This window comes from Rattus norvegicus, chromosome 3, assembly GCF_036323735.1.
Source record: "Rattus norvegicus strain BN/NHsdMcwi chromosome 3, GRCr8, whole genome shotgun sequence".
Classification (NCBI taxonomy): Eukaryota; Metazoa; Chordata; class Mammalia; order Rodentia; family Muridae; genus Rattus; species Rattus norvegicus.
In genome coordinates, this window is record NC_086021.1 from 152378171 (window position 1) to 152399756 (window position 21586).

Consider the following 21586-nt stretch of genomic DNA (forward strand, 5'->3'; position numbering starts at 1 on the left):
TTTCTGTTTCTGATATTATTCTTCGCCATGTGAACACTTAGAGTATATATATAATTGTCTTATCCTCCAAAAATACCTATTGTTAAAAGTTAAAATCTTTCCTGACTTTAGAAAATCCCAAATCATTTTAGGCTACCACAACAGTGCACCCCTTCTAGGGTAACAGTGTGGAGAATCACATTTCTGTGTCAGTAACAGGTTCTGTCGTCAAGTGTAGGTGCACATGAGATCTCTGCCATCACAGAAGTCAGAAGATACTAGGAAATAAACAGTTTATTTCATTTTTTTAAACATGTGGACAAAGTACTTTATAAGCCAGCAAAAATGTAATCATGAAACCATTTTATACATCGAATTATACAATATAAAAAGCAGTTTTAAAAAGGAGTTGTTTATTTTTGAGTGAGTATAAGAAAAATCTGCAGTGTTCCTTGAATGCGCTCTACAAGAGGTTGAATATTCTAGAGTTAAACTTGCATTGTGGAAAAGTTTTTTCTTTTTTCTTTCTTTTCTTTTTTTTCTTTTTTTAAGATTTACTTATTTTATGTATGTGAGTACACTGTAGCTGTCTTCAGACACACCAGAAGAGGGCATCGGGTCCCATTACAGATGGTTGTGAGCTACCATGTAGTTGCTGGGAATTGAACTCAGAACCTCTGGAAAAAAGTCAGTGCTCTTGACTGTTCAGCCTTCTCCCTAGCCCTGGAAAAGTTCTTTTGAAGATACTTAAAAACTTAATAACAAAATACAGATTGCTCCCTTGTTTTCCACCCTTTAGTATTATGTCCATTTTAGTTATCTTGTTTTTCTTGGACTTCATAGAGATTCTAAAAATGTTTACGACCAAGTTCACAAAGGGATGACCTGGTCTTTGTCTTGTAGCATTTGCAAATCTTTTAATTACAATGCTGTTCCCAGCTACCATAATTCATGTAGGAATTATATACACATATATTCCTCTAGTTAAAAAAAGACATAAGTATTGGTCACATTTCTATATTGCAGCACTTCCCCATGACTGAATCCTGCCAGTCCTATACAGTTGATATACAGATTATCTGTCCCCTGCAGCTCCCTTACTAAGCATCCATATGTTGTTCTCTCTCAACCTGTTAGAAGGACTTGGGGACGTGGTGGGGTCAGGAATTTCAATGATGAACACCCAAGTTTGAGTTTATTCTCTTGAGCCAGTTTTAAAGAGCAACCAGAGTTTTGAGTTCTAAGACAACATTCTGGACCTTGAATCGTGTTTTCATTTCCCCAGTAAGAGAAAATTTTTATTACAAAATGGAAAGTGTCAGTCATATAAGTTGAATGAAAACCTGTTTTTGTTGTTGTTTTGAGACAGGGTTTTACTTAGCCTAGACAAGGTCTCAAACTCAAGATCTACCTTCCTCAGTTTTCCAAGTACTGGGGTCTCAGAAGTGGAACACATCTTGCTAAACATAGTGAGTTATAATTTGGAATGAGCCTCAGGAGACCTGGGTCATCTTCTTGCTCACTCTTTCTGAGACAGGGTCAAGATAGCCTTCCCCTCCTGATCCCCTGCTTTTTCTGAAATGATTACAGGGACACACAACCAGGTCTATGTCAAGTTCTGGATTCTTCTGACTTAACTCTCTTTGCATCAACAGGATAGCTAAAAATAAAAAACCTGTCTCTTATCAAACAGGAAACATACTGCTGTAGCTAGTAGCTTTTCGGGGAGATTTAAGCTCTGTGGGAACTGGAAGTGCTAGTTACTCAGTGTGAGTGTTCAAATGGGTTTGTTGCTCAGACACTTCTGTAGTCTAACTGGACGGACGTCCCATGTCTAAGCTGTGTGAGGGTAGCGGCTGTTACTCTTCTACCCCATCCTGGCGTGTTACAGAGCAGGAGTCAGCATAGACTTCACCACTCTAATCAGTTCATGGAACTCTGTGTTCTGAAAGTGACCACGGTCAGTGAATTTGTACAGTTTGGCGTCCAGCCTATCTGCCACTTCTTGTTGTTCCTTCCATGGAAGGAAGGGGTCATCAGTAGAGCCAAACTGTATAATGTGAGGGCAGTTGGCCTTGATCTTCTCCCACTGCCAGGGGCGGCTGAAGTACCCTGTAGGAGTGGAAAAACCTATCAATGTGCATGAATCGTTAGCCTTGACATCTGAAAATATCAAAGATGCAAAGGAGCAGAGACCCAAGTTCAGAGCAGTCCTTTGGTTTTCGTCTCTGTGGGGCTTGGTACTGACTTAACAAAGTCAAAGGAAAAGGCTAAAATAAAACCAGGTCCTGGGATTCATTCTAGTTAGAACAGAGACCTACCTCACATCCAAAGGTAAGTCAGAAATCTCCCATTTGCTAGTTATATTTTTTTAGGTTGAGAGAAAATAACTATTTTGTAACTTGAATAGTTTGTCCTATGTTTAGGGAGGGGTTTTTCTAGGGGCTCTTCCTAAAGACTTACCACTTGCACGCTCATTTTCATCTCCCAAGTCTGATGTGTATGCAGACACCAATATGAGAGCGTATACCTGATGTGTCTCTGCATACCTGGAATGAGAAAGATAGTGTCAATAAGACATGGTGTTATTAAATCTGAAAAAACAGTAACCTACCTGATGTAAGTTCACAGGAAGGTAGTTAGCGTGTGCTACTGAGAGCATGGAAAAACATCAAGAAGATCTCAGAATCACTGTCTCTGACCTGTGCCTTTATCCACCTTTCTATGTGTCAGCATTAATTGGGTGGTCAACATGCTGAGTCAGCATGGGGCTCAGCCCCAGAGCATGCAATTGAGAGAAATGGGACTAAGGCCCAGGAACCTGCAAATTTAAGGCATGCACTCTCTAACCCACTTGACTAGTACAAGTAATCTGTGAGCCATGATTTTAGAAAAGCTGGACAGTGCCAGAAAAATACTTGTACTGTCCCTTGCACATACATTCTCAGTTGTGTTGTGTTTGGCTCCACTCCCAGATAAACTATCACTGGCCCTGTGTGGGCAGGAAAAGTGTTTACAATAGCACCCTACACACACACCACCAGCTCACTATCTGCAGATGCCCTTGCTCAGCCAAGAGTAGGCTGAGGAATGATGTGACACCTTTGAAGCTTTTGTGCTAGGAAACGTTTAGGCCTAGAATACCATTCTTGAGGTTAAACCTTTCCCTCTATCTGGTTACTCAGAAATATCAAACCCACAGAAGACATGAAAAGCACTCAGATTCTCTAAGGCTACCACTCTTTATACTTACCTTAGTGTGTGTCTCTTATGAATAACCTTAGTAATGTTACTGCACCTAATAAATTTAGTGCTTCCTGTATTCTCACAAAGGATTTAAGGTCAGTTCCCTAAACTGAACTTGTTTTCTCACAATAAGACTGAGGTTAAACATTTTTCCCAAGAGAGCCTTGCCATCACTCCAGGGGCAGGTGTTTGTGTGTCCCACTGTCAGTGACACTAAGTTTGATTGCTTGTTAAGGTGTTTCTAGCACTTTCTATTGAGAAGGCTCAATATCCCTTAATAAGTCAGTTAGCAGCCCCTGATGATTGTATCAGTTTCCTGTTTCTTCATACCTTTACACTGATGGTTCATGTTTGTTGTTTTTGCCTCTCTTAGCTTTAGGAGTCCATTCTTAGAAGGTTTTTGACAGTCTTAACGAACCCAGAAGACTTACACACAAATATTACAGTTTTACCAATAACTGCTAAACAAGGTAGAAACGGACAGATCCAATTTCCACTTTTGAGGTCAGCACCGCTCCCTCTGCACATCTGTAAATAGCCCTTCTGCTATTATTGCACCACTGTTCTCTGGATCTGTACTCAAACACGTTATCCCCACTCCCTTGACCTGTGTAGCTAAAAGGTTATAAAATTTGGCAAGATTTCATGATAATTCATCCAATATCTTGACTGCTTGGAATGGCCTTTGTTACCAGGGTAGGAACTATGGAAAAAGTTCAACCTTAAACAGCTGGCAGCTAATTCCTTACTCAATAGGCTAATGGGGAAGATAAGAGATTTTGATAGAAGCATTATTTATGGGTGTACATGTGAATCCCAAGGATTAGGGGGTTGAGGTGGGTAGGGAAAGCAACCTCTATTTTCCAAGTTGAGCGGGTTGGGCACTATGTCAGGCTCTCTCCTAGGCACTGTGATGCCTTGTCAGTGAACCTTTGTGGAGCTTCCATTCTACTAATAGGGACACAGAAGAAATCAACATGTGTCGGATGATAATACAACCAACCCCCTTCCCCCCCAAAAAAACAAAACCAAAACACTGCAGGTAATAAATATAAAGAGATAGTAAAGCAAGGCTGCTCCTTTATACGGACAAATCACAGATCTTGCCCAAAAAGGGACATCCAAGCAGAGTACAGTAAGAGAAAGTCAGGCAGCTTGTAGATGATGTCCCAACTAGAAGGCTGAGCAGGATAAGGCCGGTGTATACTTGGAATATTCCAGGAACTTCAATGACATCACTATGCCTGGTTAAGAGGAGAAAAGAGGTGAGGGGAAGACATCAGAGCTGAGAAACAGGAAGTTTCTTCAGGGCCATAGAGGCTTTTAAAGGATCACTGCTCCTGGTAAAAGCAATCAGTTTCTTTCAATCCCTTAACAAACAAGGAAGAAATTAGGGCAGATTATGTTACCTCTTTTGAGGTCAGCACTGTTTCCTCTGCAATGGAAACTTAAGAAACACAACTATTTCCCAAGCAAGCATGCCTACAACACACCCAGGGCAGCAATTCAACAGGTCATACCTCATGGCTGCGATGGCCCCGGAACTGTGGCCTATGATGATGGTCTTCTCATCACAGTGCAGTTCTGTCTCCATGAAGGGCAGCCAGATGCTCTCTCGAGCGGTAACTGTGGTCAGGGTAAAACAGTCTGGTACTTGGGGTAGTCTATAAGTCTTATGCTGTCCCACCTCGCTAAGTAAATAGGAGCTCACAGCTTTTAAATGGGGGCTGTGTTAGCAGATTCTGTCCTGTGGTTTAGTAGTTTTGCTCTCTGCCCCTCCCTTCTATACCTACCATGTTCTTAAAAATTACATTACAACTGAAGTGAAGTCTCCCTCCCACCCATTTTTCTTTTATGAGTTAGAGCCTCCTCACTATGAGCATAAGCTAGTCTGGAATTTGCTGTGTAGCCCACACCGGAATCCTCTTTCCTTGAGCTCCCAAGTGTCAGGATTAAAGGCATATACCATGATCACTGGCCTCAACTCTAATATTTTAATGTGCAAATTTAAACATGGCAAACAAATACCCCAGCTGGAGGTACAGCTCAGGGGCAGATTACTCAGCTAGGATGTGTGAGATCCTTGGTTCAGTCCCAGCACCAAGAAAAACAAAACACACACACACACACACAACCTTGACAACATTCTAAAACCCATATATGGTTTATATCACTTCTTTCCTGAACCAAGTCATAGACCCCTCCCCACAAAAGGGCAATTTTATAATTTTAAATACATAGGAACTCAATTAGATACTGTAAGGCTTTATTTTATTTTACCTGTTTCAAATAAAACACCTAAATTTTGTCTGATACTTAAACATGGAAAATACAATTGCTAGCTTACAAAGTTAAAGTTAAAATTTATATATCTTGTTACTGAAATCTTCCCTCTGTGTGTGTGTGTGTGTGTGTGTGTGTGTTGGCCTAGTCCTACCATCTTGAGCTCCTTGCTTTCTTTGTTCTTAGTGTATATTTTTGTCCTTTTCTGTGACGTTCCTGCTTCCAAGCCTCACCCTACAAATAGTGAGCTCAAAAATCTAACAAATGAGGCTTTTCAAAAACAAATTTCAGACTTACTTGGGTCAGGCATGTTTTTAGCCAAACACTGGAAACCAGGAATCTGTGATATAAGGGAGAGGAAAAGCTATAATAAAGAGCTTAAAAATGTGATGCCTGAGATGACCGTGCTTAGTTCAGTAAATATTTGCTAATATTATGACATGAAATAGATTAAGCAGTGTCAGGGGCTTCGGATGAATATACAGTCACGAACACTTCTCTTTTTTTTTTTTTTTTTATGCACACTTCTGTCCAGTTGTAGACCTGTGCGGAGACTGGTTTCCGCACTTTCAGTCTGTGCTTCATGTACAGCAAAGACCTAAGTGAATGTGCTGGAGACAGAATGACCTAGCTGAACACCGTGCCACAGAAAGACAGTCAAAAAGAACAGAGACAGCACTGAGAACTGAGACAGTTGTGCATCCAGTCCTACTGGGCATTTCCAGCTTGACCTGTGAGTTGCTTCTTTGCCCATAGCTTTCAGCCACAACCTTGAAGTTTTATTCCAAACAGACCCTTATTTTCTCCTGAAACTCTACTCTAGAGGCCAACTCAGGAAACTAATTGCTGGGCTACGGAAGAAAGTTTTTTTTTTTTTGTTTTTTGTTTTTTGTTTTTCTTTTATTAAGTTTACAGGACGACCTAGGGTGCAATGATGTTTCTATAAAGTTCTCAAAGAAGCCAAAAGATTATACACATGGTTGAAAAAATACTTTTAAGTTTTAAAAAAGTTTAGCAAAAAGGCCAGAAAAGCAGCCCAGCTGGCAAAGGCACTTGCAGTACAAGCCCGGTGACCTGAGTTCGATTCCCAGAACCCATGTAAAGGTAGAAAGAACTGATTCCAAAATGTCTTCTGACTTCCAGATGCCTCCTTGCACACAATAATTTAAAGAGAAGCAAAATAAACTTCAGAATGTCATACACATAGGACACGGGGCAGACAGATTATTCAGAAAATACTGGCAATGTTCTAGAGTTTCATTTTGTCGTGGGAGTGTAGTTCAATTCTACAACAGGACACATTATCAAAGACACCTTGGGTTTAGATAGAAGAGGGAAAAATTATCTTAGCTTGGTAGTTTATTTATGTTATACAATCCTTTGTATATATTAAATATCACATGGTGAATTAAAAAGTTAACAAATATAAACAAAATTATCTGAAAAGTCTGTAATCTGAAATGGCATCAGATGGGGATAGGGAGGGGGCATTCTCTCCCATTGTACAACAAGTTTTCCCTTTAGCCTCAAAAACTGAGCCTTCAGAGTTTTGAGCCGCTGCGCCAGGTAGGAGGGTGGGCACAACAGGCTGGAGCCTCGCTTGCCTTCGTTCTGAGCCACGCTGACCAAAGAGCAGGAGCGCATTCCTTACCTGCTCCAGCCCCTTTCTTACCCAGCCGTACCAGCCGTGGGTGGCCACATCCCCGCCTCCGTTCCCAGGAACAATCACTGCCTTGGTAGGGGACGCCATTAATGCAGACGTGAGACCCCTGCCCAGCTTGGACCAGAAGTGCTCAGACTAAGTCTACATCCGGCCCAGAGCCCGCACCGCAGCCTTCTGGGAATTGTAGTTCTTGGATACACGCAGGCTTTTGCCTTCTCCTGAGTCCAGAGGAGGATGTTGGGTCTCCTGGAACTGGAGTTACTGGCGTTGGGTCAAACGTGAATGCCAGGAACTGAACTCCAGTCTTCTGAGAGAGCAGCACCTATATTTAATGGCTGAGCCATTGCTCTAGCCCCATTATTGTTTTAAATTATCATGTGTGTGCGCACATGATGTGTGTACCTTTGAGCATAGATGAGTATGTATGCAAAGGCTAGAAGACAACTTGAAGGACCCCTTTCTCTCATTCCATCGTGTGGGTCCCTGACATTGAACTTGGGTTGTCCAATCTGATTGTGACTGGTTTCCCTCACTCTGATACAGTTCAGGGCTTGCCCATAAAATGGAACTGTCAAAGTGCAGGGTGAGTTTTTCTGCCTCAGTTAGCTCAATTAAGACAATCTCCCATAAGGGGTTGGGGATTTAGCTCAGTTGGTAGAGCGCTTGCCTAGGAAGCGCAAGGCCCTGGGTTCGGTCCCCAGCTCCGAAAAAAAGAACCAAAAAAAAAAAAAAAAGACTTTAAAAAAAAAAAAAAAAAAAAGACAATCTCCCACAGACTTGCCTACAGGTCAGCTGATGTATGACTTCTCATTAAGACCCACAATGAGTCTGTGAGAGTTGCGCTTCAGTTGCAGTGTACAACAATTCTAGTTCTAGGTCGTGGCTAGTTGACAGGAGTTGTTAATGAAACCAGAGTAGCAGAGGAGAAAAGACACTTTGCAAAGAGCCAGGCAAACAAGCCAGGAAAAGAACACAGGATCAGTTGTCATGAGTCTGTTCCTTAAGGGTTTTATTGAGGTGGGTATGAAAACTGCATTTTGCCAAGAATAATGTGAACCTTGGATGTAGAAACTATGCTCAAATCTTGCCAAGTCAACTCAAGAACAAATAGCCACATTCTATGTTTTTAATTGTATGTGGTGTGTGTGTGTGTGTGTGTGTGTGTGTGTGCGCGCGCGCGCGCGTGCGTGCCAGAAGTCAATGTTGAGTGTCTTCTTTCCTTCATTTCCACATTACATTTGGGTTTTGCAACAAGATCTGTGAATTTGGAGCTTGGAGCTCATTGATTTAGCAAGAGTAGCTAGCCAGCAAGCTTCAGGGATCTCTCTGCTTCCCACTCCATGAATGCTGGACATGAACTATGTCTCCAGTATCCTGTGTCTCCAGTATCCTGTGCTAGCCACTGCAACTGAAGCTCCACTTTCACAGACTCATGCAACAACTTTTCAGGGCTTCTCCACAGAAAATACAACCGAGCCATATTTTGTTAGTCATGGCAGCTTTCGAGAACCTTAGAGCAAGCCTTCATGTGCTCTCATTTTATTTACTTTTAGATAGGGCTGCCATTAGGTAGGCTGGGCTGGAACTCATTATATAGACTGGGTTGGTTTGGAACTCACAGAAATCAACTCACCTCATATGCCAAGGTGCCTAGCAAATCCCTCTTACTCATAGTCTGCATGCTTGCAAAGACAGCACCACCTGAACAATTAATTAACATCAAGCTCTGCTGCCACTTAGATGTGGGTAGATGCTGGTGTGTCACAATGACATGGCTTCTGCCTGCCTTTGCCGTTGAAACTGGGAGAACATTTCCCTTGGCCAGCAGGGAACCCTTGAGAGGGGTGGAGGCATTCTCAGTTCAGGATTTCTTGGGTTTTTTTTTTTTTGGTTCTTTTTTTCGGAGCTGGGGACCGAACCCAGGGCCTTGAGCTTCCTAGGCAAGCGCTCTACCACTGAGCTTAATCCCCAACCCCAGGGTTTCTTGTTTTAAACAAATTTGTACTTTTAAGAGCTGGAACCTGGCTCTCTGCTCCTCCCTGTTCCAGAGCCTCATCTTCGTGTGCAGTGCCAACCTCATCTCATAGACAAGATGGTGAAGGTCGGTGTGAATGGATTTGGCCGTATTGGGTGCCTGGTTACCAGGGCAGCCTTCTGCTCTGCATCTGGCAAAATGGACATTATTGCCATAAACGACCCCTTCATTGACCTCAACTACATGGTCTACATGTTCCAGTATGACTCTACCCATGGCAAGTTCAACGGCACAGTCAAGGCTGAGAATGGGAAGCTTGTCATCAACGGGAAGCCATCATCATCTTCCAGGAGCGAAATCCCGCTAACATCAAATGGGGTGACGCTGGTGCTGAGTATGTCGTGGAGTTTACTGGCGTCTTCACCACCATGGAGAAGGCTGGGGCTCACCTGAAGGGTGGGGCCAAAAGGGTCATCATCTCTGCTCCTTCCGCTGATGCCCCCATGTTTGTGATGGGTGTGAACCATGAGAAATATGACAACTCCTTCAAGATTGTCAGCAATGCATCCTGCACCACCAACTGCTTAGCCCCCCTGGCCAAGGTCATCTATGACAACTTTGGCATCGTGGAAGGGCTCATGACCACAGTCCATGCCATCACTGCCACTCAGAAAACTGTGAATGGCCCCTCTGGAAAGCTGTGTCGTGATGGCCGTGGGGCAGCCCAGAACATCATTCTTGCATCCACTGGTGCTGCCAAGTCTGTGGGCAAGGTCATCCCAGAACTGAATGGGAAGTTCACTTCCGTGCTCCTACCCCCAATGTTTCCGTTGTGGATCTGACATGCCGCCTGGAGAAACCTGCCAAGTGTGATGACATCAAGAAGGTGGTGAAGCAGGCATCTGAGGGCCCATTAAAGGGCATCCTGGGCTACACTGAGGACCAGGTTGTCTCCTGCAACTTCAACAGCAACTCCCACTCTTCCACCTTTGATGCTGGGGCTGGCATTGCTCTCAATGACAACTTTGTAAAGCTCATTTCCTAGTATGACAATGAATATGGCTAAAGCAACAGGGTGGTGGATCTCATGGCCTACATGGCTTACAAGGAGTAAGAAACCGTGGACCACCTACCCCAGCCCAGCAAGGATACTGAGAGCAAGAGAGAGGCCCTCAGTTGCTGAGGAGTCCCCATCCCAACTCAGCCCCCAACACTGAGCATCTCCCTCACAATTCCATCCCAGACCCCATAATAACAGGAGGGGCCTAGGGAGCCCTTCCCACTCTCTTAAATACCATCAATAAGCTGCACCAAAAAAAAAAAAAAAAAAAAAAAGAGCTGGAACTTTTGGTGGGTGGGGTCTGAACCTCAGGGCACATTTCTTATTGCCCCAATGTAAATGTTTCCCATTAATGGTGCCAATCTCTTTTCAGTTACAGCTGCTTTCTCCAGCTTTGCTTCATCTGCATTGTTTAGCATGCATTCGATACTGCATTCTCACATCCTCCTGCTAAATATCTATAATAAACCACAATATATATGATGAACAGTAACCATTCCTCAGCCTGGGTGAAATGTCATCTTCTATTGAAACTCTTTCCTGGACAAGGAAAATGCTTCCCAGTTTGAGTGTCAAAGGCATGCAGAGGCCATGGCATCGATGGCTCAGCAGGGTCTGCTTGCATCTGCGTGCCAGCAGAACTTGGTGTTAATTGTTCATGTGGTGTGGAGAACCAGTAGATGGTCCCTGTTGCATTTAGTTTGGTCGAGTTTTCAGGATACAGTGAAAACACAGCTATGGCCTTGGCCAGACTCTCATACCAATGATCTCTTGACCATTTCTCAGCACAGTCTTTGTTCCTGTCTGAAATGTCGTAAGCACACCTTTTGCTGTTCATATCTCTATTGGCATTCCAGTCTTCCAAAATCTCACTGGGTGGTCCATTCATCTCTGCTTACAGCTCTCTAAATCTCCAGCCTACAGCTGCAAATTCTTCAACATCGTTCTGTAAACATAGTTCAGAAAGTTCAGGAACTTCACTAATCATGTTCCTCACAGAACCAACTCACTTCTCTGTACAGTATTGTTCTGTATAGACTTTTATTGTTGCTGTAATGATATAGCTGACAAAAAGCAACTCTGGGGATGAAGGATATATTTTAGCTTGCAGTTTGGAGAAACAGTTTATCATAGTGGGAAGGCATAAAGGCTCACAGTTCAGAGTCTAGTAGGCTGGGAAAGGCATGGATGCAGATGGCTTAGTCTATAGTGTCAACCACAGAGAAAGGGAAACCAATACTCATCTGGCCATCTCCTTTCCCCACTTTATTCAGTCTGGGCCTCCACCGTAGGAGATGGTGCCAGACATTTTAGGGTTCCTTCTTCAGTTACTCCTGTCTGGAAATGCTCTCTCAGATACAACCAGAGTTGTGTTTCTTAGGTGGTTCTAAAATCCAATTAAGTTGAGAATAAATATTAGCCATTACAATATGCTGGGAGTCTTGTAAAACATTTTGAAACAGAAAAAGGAAATTATATTTCATGGACTACTGGGCATTTTATGAGATGTGCTGGTGTCATCTGAGGGTTGTGCACTTTTATACTTTGCATTACTATACAACTCAGTATAGACAGATTAACTTTAGAAAGTTGACAGGTATAAACACATACAAAACTGAGGCCCATAACAATGAATATAACACTGTATGGTACAGAATATAAGTTTTTATGAGGTTTTCTTAAGACCAATTTGAACATCTCTATTGGTTTCCTCATTAATATGTGAGTTAAGTAAATTATTTGTACTATCTTGTTTGTGTAATATTAAACCTTTATTATATCTATATTATTATTATCATTATTATTATTGTTATTATTTTTTTTGTGGAGGGGGCATGGCGTGGGTGTTGGAATCAGAGGTCAACTTTGTGGAAGTGGTTCTCTCCTTCAGTAGTTGCGTGGGTTCCAGGTTCTGCTGAGCCATCGAGCCATGTTCTACACTTAACATTTTCACTAGGATTCCAGATAGAACTGGGATTCACACCACGAAAGAGCACATTACAGGGTGTAATTTAAACTCAACTGTTTCTTTTCCCTTGGGTCCTAGAAGGCAAATGCTAAGTAGAGGGCACTGCTCCCTTGGCTTTCTTTTCTTCTTTCTAATGATTTTCAGTTCTTCTTTCTGGTTTACTCATGGCTGTTAGTTTACTCTCCTCCCACTGATAGTACCAACAACCAGAAATTTGGTTTTGCCAGGCATTTCCCTTTAAGGGAACAAAAGTTTAAAGAGGTAGTCTCTTAGGGAAGAGGTGGCAGCAAATCTAGTTTCTAGTGCTCTCTGACTGTCTCTGTCATTCTACAAGACAATCAGACTGCCACACCAACGGGAAGAAGTGTCTTTCTTCTTCTCTAGTGCACCAAACTTTTATCTTTCTGAATTTCTTTTTGACCTGGGGCTGAGAGTGTAGAACTAAAGCTGTCTGTTCTTTATATGTCAATGTCTGCCTGGCTAGAATGAAAAAGAAAACATTTACATCTATTTCTGTGAGAGAACAGGATATCTTGACACCCTTGTTGAGTCACAATAAGTCAAATCATTATATTTCTCCAATTAAAAGATCTTAGTTACAGAAAAAAAGTACTTTTTGGGGGGGTGTTTTGGTTTTTTGAGAAGTGTTTCTGTGTAGTGCTGGCTGTTCTGGAACTAACACTGTAGACCAGGCTGGTCTCCAACTCACAGATACCTCCCAAAACTCTGCCTACCAAGTGCTGTGATTACAGGCATGCACCATTACTGCCCTGCAAGTATACTCATATAAATAAAATACTTCTAAAATTTCCCCAAGTAAGGACATTCAACCTTTTATACTTTGAACATGAAATTAAAAAAAAATCCATTTTATAGAAATTACTAGAAATCATCCAGGTTCAAAACTGAAAGGGAAATCTTTGACAAATAAAATCACATTACATTAGTGTTTGTTATTTTGAAAGCTACTTCTTTTTCTCATCTTTCGATATAATGAACATGTATATTTTATGTTACCTGAATATTTTTCCTTGGGAAGAGACAACTTTACATTTCCCAAAATACTTAAGGTTTTAAATATGCCATCATTAACATTATGGTAAGATGATGAAAAATATAAATTTATTTTAAAAAGCTTTGAATGCGAACAGTAATATTTCATAGTAACATCTGTTTAAACTAAGTCCTATGATTTGTAGACTTCAAAAACTTTGATTTAGCTGCGTGTGATGGCCTGTGATTTTAATCCCAGCATTCAGGAGGCATAAGACAGAGGAAAAAGGAGCTCTGAGTTCCAGGCCAGCCAAACCTACATAGTTAGGCTCTGTTGTAAAGAAAATGGTATTATTGCATTACTAGTAAATTGGGTTATTTAATGGATACTTTTTGGATGTCTAAACATGTTTTAGCGTTGTAACTGTAGGATTTTAGTTTGGAGATGAAGAGTTGGTTGAGTAATTGAGTGTATACTTCTGGAGTTCAGTTCCCAGCCCCCATATCAGGAGGTTCACAACAGACAGTAACTAACTCTATAGGATCCTATGCCTTCTTTTGGCCTCAGCAGGCACTACACACACGCTGAATTTGCTGATCTGTCTGACTGTCTGCCTGTCTGTCTGACTGCCTGTCTATGCCACTTGTAAGAAAGTGTAAAATGATTGAGGCGGCCACAGAAAGTTGTGTTACTCATCAATATGGACTCTGTTAGTTTCCTTAAAGGCTTGAATAAGACCGTTCCTAGTTACTCATTTCCTTGCGGGGGAATGGCAGGAGGATGTTCACCAGAAACAGTTTTTATGGAGAACAGAAACCATAGCAGCAAGTGAGAAAGTAACTGCACCTGCTGAGCAGAAAAAGAACACCAACTAGCGGCGAGACTCTGTCACCTCTTAGTCCCTTTCCTCAGGCTGAGGGCCTCTTCCGGACAACTTGGACAACTTCAGCTTCCTCTGGGGCTACGCGTCACTTTTCTCGGTTCCCGGTAACTAGGTGATGAGAGGGACTTCCCTCTTAGGCAAACAGACGTCATGTTGTGTCAAGGAGGTCTCCTGAGAAGTGCTGGATCCGTTTGGATGACGGTCTCGTAGGCGCCGAGGTTCTATTCAGGAGAAAATTTTAAGAATATATTTGAGAAAGTATGTAGCCTATGGAACTCTACATTCTAAAGTTTATAGGGTGAGAAACTACTGCTTTGCCCCATTCAAAGATGGAGGCGCAACTTTTCTGACTGTTTCATTTTTCTCGTGTCTGCCAGAGAAGCGCTCTCTGATTGGTTACAGCATGGCGCCGCGAAATGACGTTTTGGAGCAGTGACCAATCGACTGTGAGCTGAGGTGGACTTGGCTGTGGAAGCCGGAGCTGAGCTCTGCTGTCCGTGGGGCGCGGAAGGCTCTGTCCAGGTGAGTGGCTCCGGACAGGTGAGCGGCTGGTTCTGCCGTAGTGAGTGGGTGCTTAGGAAGAGGGCAGAAGCCAGAGATGGCGGGGCAAGGTGGGCTTGCTTATGGGAGGAATCAGAGGGAATCGATGACCCAGAAGCCGGCTGAAAGTTGACTCATCCGCACCACGCCTGATAGCAGACGACCGATTTCTGACTTCTTAGCCTTCAGAATTGGGGTGTTGATGATGGCTTGAACATCCAAAAGGACCGAATCCCCATGAAAATCTTGAATTTTGCTTTGTGTTAAGTGAAACCAGAACCCAGATCTTCAGTACAGGATTAGGTGTTTAACTGTGTCTACATTGGTTACTAAGTCCTGGAAAGTTATGTGCTGGAGAGATTAGAGTGGCTAAGATATTTTATTGGGTGCCTTTCTAGACCTTTCTTTTACCCAGTCATTCAGCCAGTCAGTCATTCTCTCTTCATTCACTCATTCATTCATCCATTCGGCTATTTACCTCTTCAGATACCCTTATTCGGTGAGAATTTGATAGAAGCAGTGGAAAATGTACATTTTTCTCAACACATAGAATTTAGTAAAAATACATAGAGCTTCAGAGGATTCATGAATTCACTGAAATCCTCTGTGGATTGCGTGTCCAGGATTAAGAAGCTGGTTTAGAAGGTTGAGGAAAGGATGCAGTGGGAAATAGGGAGCAGATGTTATGTGTTGATGCTTGGGGACGTGTACATTTAAGTAAAGAACTTTATAGAGGGGTTACCATTATTTAGTGGGGTTTGCTGAAGTATCTACTGGAAATAGTGATGGTAGAATGTACTGTGACTTATTTGCTAGCTCCTCACCCAGGTGCTTTCTGTGTAGTCAGTGCTTCATCTTCCTGAGTTTGCCAGAACTAACAAGTAGATGTGTTAGAGTTTCAGTTGGAACAGACATTTGGGGTTTTGTTGTGTGGATTCTGTATGGTAGAATAATTGATTTTTCTTGGTATGTAAAATTGCTCTCGTCCAAATTATTTGCAGGATATATTATCCAAATTACATACATATAAGTAATATAAATATATACATGTATATTAATTTTTTGGATGGGATGTCCCTATGTAATCTAGGAGGCTTTGAACTCCCTTGGTTCTTCTGCCTCAGCCTCCTGAATATGGAAATTACAAGAATATGCGTCCATTCTCATTTCATAGGTTTAGTTTTCTTGCTTTCCTTTTTTTTAAAGTTTATTTGCTTGAACCTGTGCTTTGTCTGTGTACCTGTCAAGCCATTTATGTTGCGCGTAGAGGCAACTTTTGTGATATTGGGTCTTCCATCTTTTTGTGGGATCTGAAGATCTCACTCAGGTTGTCAGACTTACGTGGCAAGCACTTTACCCATTGGACCATCTTGCTAGTTCATTTTGCTTTCCTGATTGGCTAGTTCAGTCGTTCATGTGTCAGTGTATTTTAGATCATGAATAGAATGCATTTGCCTAACAACCTTGGGTTATCTGAGTCTGAAAGCTTAGTCTAAAGATTAATTGTTACAGAGCCAGAGTCTTTAAAGAAAGAGCATTAGCAAATATGGTAAGGGAGGAGAACATGGTGAGATTCAATACAAAAGCAAACTTCCTTTCATAGTGTTGGTATGCCCATTAGAAATGCTTCAGTGCCAAGCTGCTTCCTGTTAATAACCGGATTCTCAGATCAGCATGCAGTTCTTTTCTCCACAGTTAGCGAAGTGGTGGGGGTGGCAGGGGATACAGCATAATGACGGACACACAAAAATCAAGGTTACTTGGAATGTGACATTTCATACAGTGTTTACTTTGATCGATAAAGAAAGGAAGGGAATCAGGGATATTGTTGGATCATGAAACAGAATTTGAGACTTATCTTTGGACACACGGTTGAAATTGGCTTGTCTGAGAAATGTAGCTCAGTGGTTGAGTGCTTGCCTAGCATGCACAAGGTCCTGGATTTGACCCTTAGCATCACAAATAAATAAATACTAATAATATTCAATTACACACAGTTAACAAATGGTCAAGTAGTTCACCTTCTGACCGTGTTTATTACATTTTTTCAAGTTCTACAGAGATGGTTTGAGAAAGTGGGATGATTATTTTATTTTACTTTTTTGCCAACTTGACACAAGCCATTGTTATTTGAGAAAAGGGAACCTCAGATAGGCCTGTGGGGCATTTTCTTGATTGATGATTGATGTATGAGGGTCCAGCCCACTATGGGTGGTGCTACCCCTAAGCAGGTGACCCTGAATTGTATAAGAAAGCGGGCTGAGCATTCGTTGAGGAGAGAGCCAGAACACAGTGTTCTTCCGTGGCCCCTGATTTGTTCCTGCTCTGACTTTCCTGGAAGATGACGGACACTACACAGAAAGCACTGGGCACCTTGGGGGTGGGGTGGTGTAAGTTGAGATAAACCCTTTCCTCTTCAAGTTTCTTTTGGTTATGCTGTTTGTTATAGCAGTAGAAAACTAAGAAAGGAAGAGTAATCAACTTTGGGGGTCCGAGAGAAGGTAGTTACTGTTATCCTGCAGTGACAGGTTTTTCTAGACTAGGTATGTGTGAAATAACATGTTATAAAATCATCTCTTTTGTTTGGGACTGAGCACTGGGATTTCTGGAGTGAACCTTTGCACTTGGCTTGGAATTTTTTTTTTTTTTTTTTTGAAGATCAGCTGAGAATTTTGCATATAATTAAAACTTTATCTTTAGTTTCCTTTTAGACCATGGCAACATATCTGGAATTCATTCAGCAGAATGAAGAACGAGATGGTGTGCGTTTCAGTTGGAATGTGTGGCCTTCTAGCCGACTTGAAGCCACAAGAATGGTTGTTCCCTTGGCTTGTCTCCTCACTCCTTTAAAAGAGCGCCCAGACTTACCTCCTGTACAGTATGAACCTGTGCTTTGCAGTAGGCCTACCTGCAAAGCTATTCTCAATCCACTTTGGTATGAATCCTTTTAGAAAACTGGTAAAAATAATGAATATAGTAGATTGTTGTCTTTATGCAAGTCTTATGAAAGTCACTTGATTATTTTTGTCTTCCTTTTTTGTGTTTTTTGTTTTTTTTGAGACACGGTTTCTTTGTGTAGCCCTGGCTGTTCTGGAACTTGCTCTGTAGAGCTGTTCAAGGCTGTCCTTGAACTCACAGAGATCTGCTTACTTCTGCCTCTTGTTTGCTGGGATTAAAGACGTGCACCACTCTCTCTACCTCCATACCGACCCTCCCCAGTGAAAGTTACTTGCTTTTTATAGGAGAGATTCAAGTTGAGATGAGAAGTAGATGGTGAGATTCTTAGAGGATGAACCCTCTTTGGCAGATGCCCTGGACAAATCAGAATCTTTTTGTTTTTGTTTTTTGTTTGTTTTGTTTTTCCAGGCATGTAGCCCTATGTATCCCAGGCTGTGCTGGAACTTACTATGCAGACCCAGCTGGTCTCTAGCTCACAAAAATCCTCTTGCCTCTGCAAGTACTGGGATGAAAGGCATGCCTGGAAGAAAATTGGAGGATAGAAAGAAAGAGTTTGGAGTTGTCCTTCCTTCCATCCCTTCCCCCTCTCAGATTATCAGTTTGTTTCTGGACTGATTATAGACTTAAAGGGGTGTCCTTTGAAGCATTAAAAAAAAAAATACAGAAAATTTGCTCTTTTTGTATGTACTTTAATGATGATATAGTATGTCTAGAAGAAGTACTTTTTGTTTTGTTTTTGTTTTTTTTTTTTGGTAAAGATTATTTGTGTGTGTGTGTGTGTGTGTGTGTGTGTGTAAAAACATACGTGCTTGCACAAGTGCACATGCATATGTGCATGCATCTGTATGTGGGTGCCTGTGGAGGCAGAAGGAGTAGAACTTGGTGCTAAGGTTCCAGGTACTGTGGGCTGCCTGGCCTGGATGCTAGGAACTAAACTTTGTTCCTTTGGAAGAACAGCAAGTGCTGGTAGCCACGGACCTGGCTTTCTAGCCTTGGCCGAAGAAATTTTAACTCCTAACAGTTTTACTGTTAGGTGTAATTATTTTTTTATCTGAGACTCTATTAGTATATTTGGACACTATTGGGAAGAATTTTTATCATTATTTTTTGAGATAGATGTCTATGTTGCATAGGTGGGTCTCAAATTCTAGTGCCATGTGACCCCCTAGCATCATGGGGAGGAAATAAGGCTGCACCACCATGCACGACTGAAGGGATTTTGAAGCAAGTTGAGAGTGTTGAAATTTTTGTATGTTGGAGCACTATTCCCTTTATGTCCCTTTGCTTTTATTTATCAGACTCATGTTAGGAATGCCTCAACTCTGCTTGTAAAGTGATAGCTGTTGTCTGTTAATATCCTAGGTACAGAAAGGGAGAGGAAGCAACAGATGGTTTTTCTTGAACCATTTCTACTCTGTTTATCAATGGCCCAAGTGTGTAATGTGCTTTTATTATTGAAATTAAGAGGCTTGACATAGGGGCTGGAAGTCGGTGGCTTAGTGGCTAAGAGTACTTGTTGCTGCAGCTGAGACCCACGACCATGTTCCCAGCACCTACGTGCTAGCTCGACCTTTCTCAACCTCAGAAATGGGGGATTCTTTGCCCTCTCTGACCTCTGCTGGGCATGTATGTATGTACAGGCAAAGTGCACATACACATAAGATAAAACTAAACATCTTTTAAAAAAAGTTTTACATTGAACAATAAAAATGTTGGATAAATCATGATGACCAGGTTAAAAAATAGAATGCAAAAGGAAATAGCTTATAGCTTATATGAGTGAAGAAATTTTAAAACATGATCTTGGAATTGGAAAAGATAAAAAAGAATTTACTAAGTACAAATATTTGTGGGAAACTCTTGGTGTGCTTGATAGCCAGTTTTCCCTGCAGTGCAGTTCCACGAATCCGTCTGTATATGCACACTCAGAAACTGACATCTATTTAATTTATGGAACTTTAAATCCGCATTTGCTTGCTTTCTAGCTTGAAAATACATATGATATCTGATTATAATATTTATCTATCTTGCAGTCAAGTTGATTACCGAGCAAAACTTTGGGCCTGCAATTTCTGTTTTCAAAGAAATCAGGTATGTAATTTAAAATAATATGTAAGTTTATATTTACACATTTTGTTTTGGTTGACTGCTCTGGGAAAGATTATATGAATTTAAATTTCTCTCTACACTTGCAATTAGCAGTCTTTGGTGCTCTTACCTAATAGCTTTTGTGAGGCACATTGGTGTTGAATAGTAGAGGACGTAGAATTGTCTTTTCTTTAAGGTTTTGATAGGAGGTGAATATGTTACCTAAAGAAAATAGGTCTGTTCATATTTTATTGGACGACATTACATTTTCATCTTGTAACTTTAGGGTTCCAGTATCAGTGTTGAGCTTCTTCTGCTTGAAAAGTTTGTTGTTGTTTGTTTTGGGTCTCTATGCGTAGCCCTGGCTGTCCTGGAACTCACTCTGTAGACCAGCCTGTCCTAAAACTCAGAGGTCCACCTGCCTCTGCTTCCCAAGTGCTAGGATTAAAGGCATGCGGTGCTGTTCCCAGCAGCTAAAGGTTTTTAAACTAAAAGAAAGCCTAATGTCAATGGAATGTTCCCTTTCTTTCTTTTTTTTCTTTTTGGTGTTCAGATCAAATCTCTGACCTGTGTATGCTAACTGAACAATACCCACAGCTAAGACCTCCTTTTAAAAGCAACTGCTGTTGGGGATTTAGCTCAGTGGTAGAGCGCTTAAGGCCCTGGGTTCAGTCCCCAGCTCTGAAAAAGAAAAAAAGAAAAAAAAAAGTTTAAAAAAGTAACTGCTGTAGGATAAGATTGTTCAAAAACTGGATTGTAGTAATTAGTGCATGACTTATTTGTAAAACACATGGAACTATCTATGTGCTTAAACTGGGTGACTTTTATAGTATGTAAATATACTTAAATAAAGTTGATAACACTAATTATATACAGAAGTCAAACAGCTCCCAAGCTATTAAGGACATGTATTTACTCCTATGCTAATCGTAACTATGATTAACTTCATTTTCAGATAAAGCACATACTAGGTTCAAGGATGACAAGCACAGTATAAGCAATATACAGTTGGTGACTGTTTTCACTTTCCTGAGCTTGTGAGGTTTTCTTTACAGAGCACGTATATCTTAGTATATCTGTGAAGAGACACTATGACCACTCAACTCTTATAAAGGCAAACATTTATTGGGGCTGGCTTACAGTTTGAGAGGTTCAGTCCACTATCATGACAGGAAGCATGGCAGCCCACAGGCAGACATGGTGTTGGAAGAGCCTTGAGTTATATATCTCCATCTGAAGGTGGCCAGGAGAAGATTATCATACGCTGGGTGGAGAGCACGCGCACACACACACACACACACACACACACACACACACACACACACACACGCGACCTCAAAGTACTCCCCAGAGTGACATACTTCCTCTAACAAGACCATACCTACTCTAACAAGGCCATAGGTCCTAACAGTGCCACTTCTCAATGGGCCACGCATGCATACATATGAGTCTGTGGGGCCATAACTATTCAGACCACCACAGTGCATTATTCTATTGATAATAAACCTAATAAAGACTTTATCGACTATATGTGCTTTTTCTCCTCCCAGGGTTAAGAGTATGTCTTCAGCTTTGTACAGATTACTGAAGACAGCCTCAGAATATAATGTGCAGGGTAAAGCTTAAGCACCGTGTCTTTTTTAAAAAAATTATTTATTTATTTATTTATTTATTTATTTATTTATTTATTTATATTTCATGTGCATTGATGTTTTGCTTGTATCTCTCTATGAGGGTGTCCAGTGCCCTGGAACTGGAGTTAGAGACAATTGTAAGCTTCCGTGTGGGTGCTGGGAATTGAACCTGGGTCCTCTGGAACAGCAGCTGGTGCTCTTCAGCACTGAGCCATTTCTCCAGATTTTTTGGGTCATATATTTTGAACCATGTGAACTTGGCTGTATGGATGGGTGGGTGAACTGGCCCTTTCTAAGTAGTAGATATTTTTTAA

At 41.5% G+C, this 21586-nt stretch overlaps 2 protein-coding genes and 1 pseudogene across 8 annotated transcripts in view; 2 read left to right on the plus strand and 1 right to left on the minus strand.

Moving 5' to 3' along the window:
* Nucleotides 1-255: 255 nt before the first annotated feature.
* On the minus strand, nucleotides 256-14200 carry Rbbp9 (RB binding protein 9, serine hydrolase). 4 transcript variants are annotated; one of them, XM_039104444.1, is made up of 5 exons: nucleotides 14062-14200; nucleotides 5806-5848; nucleotides 4746-4851; nucleotides 2443-2528; nucleotides 256-2091 (listed from the first exon to the last, which is right to left on the minus strand). In XM_039104444.1, exons 2-5 carry the CDS (start codon nucleotides 5816-5818, stop codon nucleotides 1865-1867), a joined length of 432 nt encoding a protein of 143 aa, XP_038960372.1. In that variant the 5' UTR covers nucleotides 5819-5848; nucleotides 14062-14200; the 3' UTR covers nucleotides 256-1864. The 4 variants fall into 4 exon arrangements, with proteins under 4 accessions (XP_038960372.1, XP_063139285.1, XP_038960373.1 ...); XM_063283215.1 differs by having other exon boundaries at nucleotides 14016-14150; NM_019219.3 differs by lacking the exon at nucleotides 14062-14200 and adding an exon at nucleotides 7160-7275 and having other exon boundaries at nucleotides 522-2091.
* Nucleotides 9096-12001, plus strand: LOC108350480 (glyceraldehyde-3-phosphate dehydrogenase pseudogene; annotated as a pseudogene).
* The window catches only part of Sec23b (Sec23 homolog B, COPII coat complex component), a 42474-nt gene continuing 35057 nt past the window's right edge, over nucleotides 14170-21586 (plus strand). Inside the window, exons 1-4 of one of the 4 annotated variants that reach the window (XM_006235126.5) lie at nucleotides 14170-14310; nucleotides 14430-14574; nucleotides 17293-17527; nucleotides 19584-19641. In XM_006235126.5, the coding sequence (XP_006235188.1) occupies nucleotides 17307-17527; nucleotides 19584-19641 (279 nt within the window). In that variant the 5' untranslated portion in view covers nucleotides 14170-14310; nucleotides 14430-14574; nucleotides 17293-17306. Of the gene's footprint in view, nucleotides 14351-14429; nucleotides 14575-17292; nucleotides 17528-19583; nucleotides 19642-21586 lie in introns of those variants that run through there. The other 3 variants (XM_063284169.1, XM_063284168.1, NM_001277235.1) reach the window with 3 other exon arrangements.

Coding starts and splice junctions, on each gene's coding strand:
- Rbbp9 (NM_019219.3), bottom strand. CDS start 7,258: ATGGCGTCCCCTACCAAGGCAGTGATTGTTCCTGGGAACGGAGGCGGG. Junction 5,849..7,159: donor TAAGAAAGGGGCTGGAGCAG/GTAAGGAATGCG, acceptor CTTATATCACAG/ATTCCTGGTTTCCAGTGTTT. Junction 4,852..5,805: donor TAAAAACATGCCTGACCCAA/GTAAGTCTGAAA, acceptor CCCTGACCACAG/TTACCGCTCGAGAGAGCATC.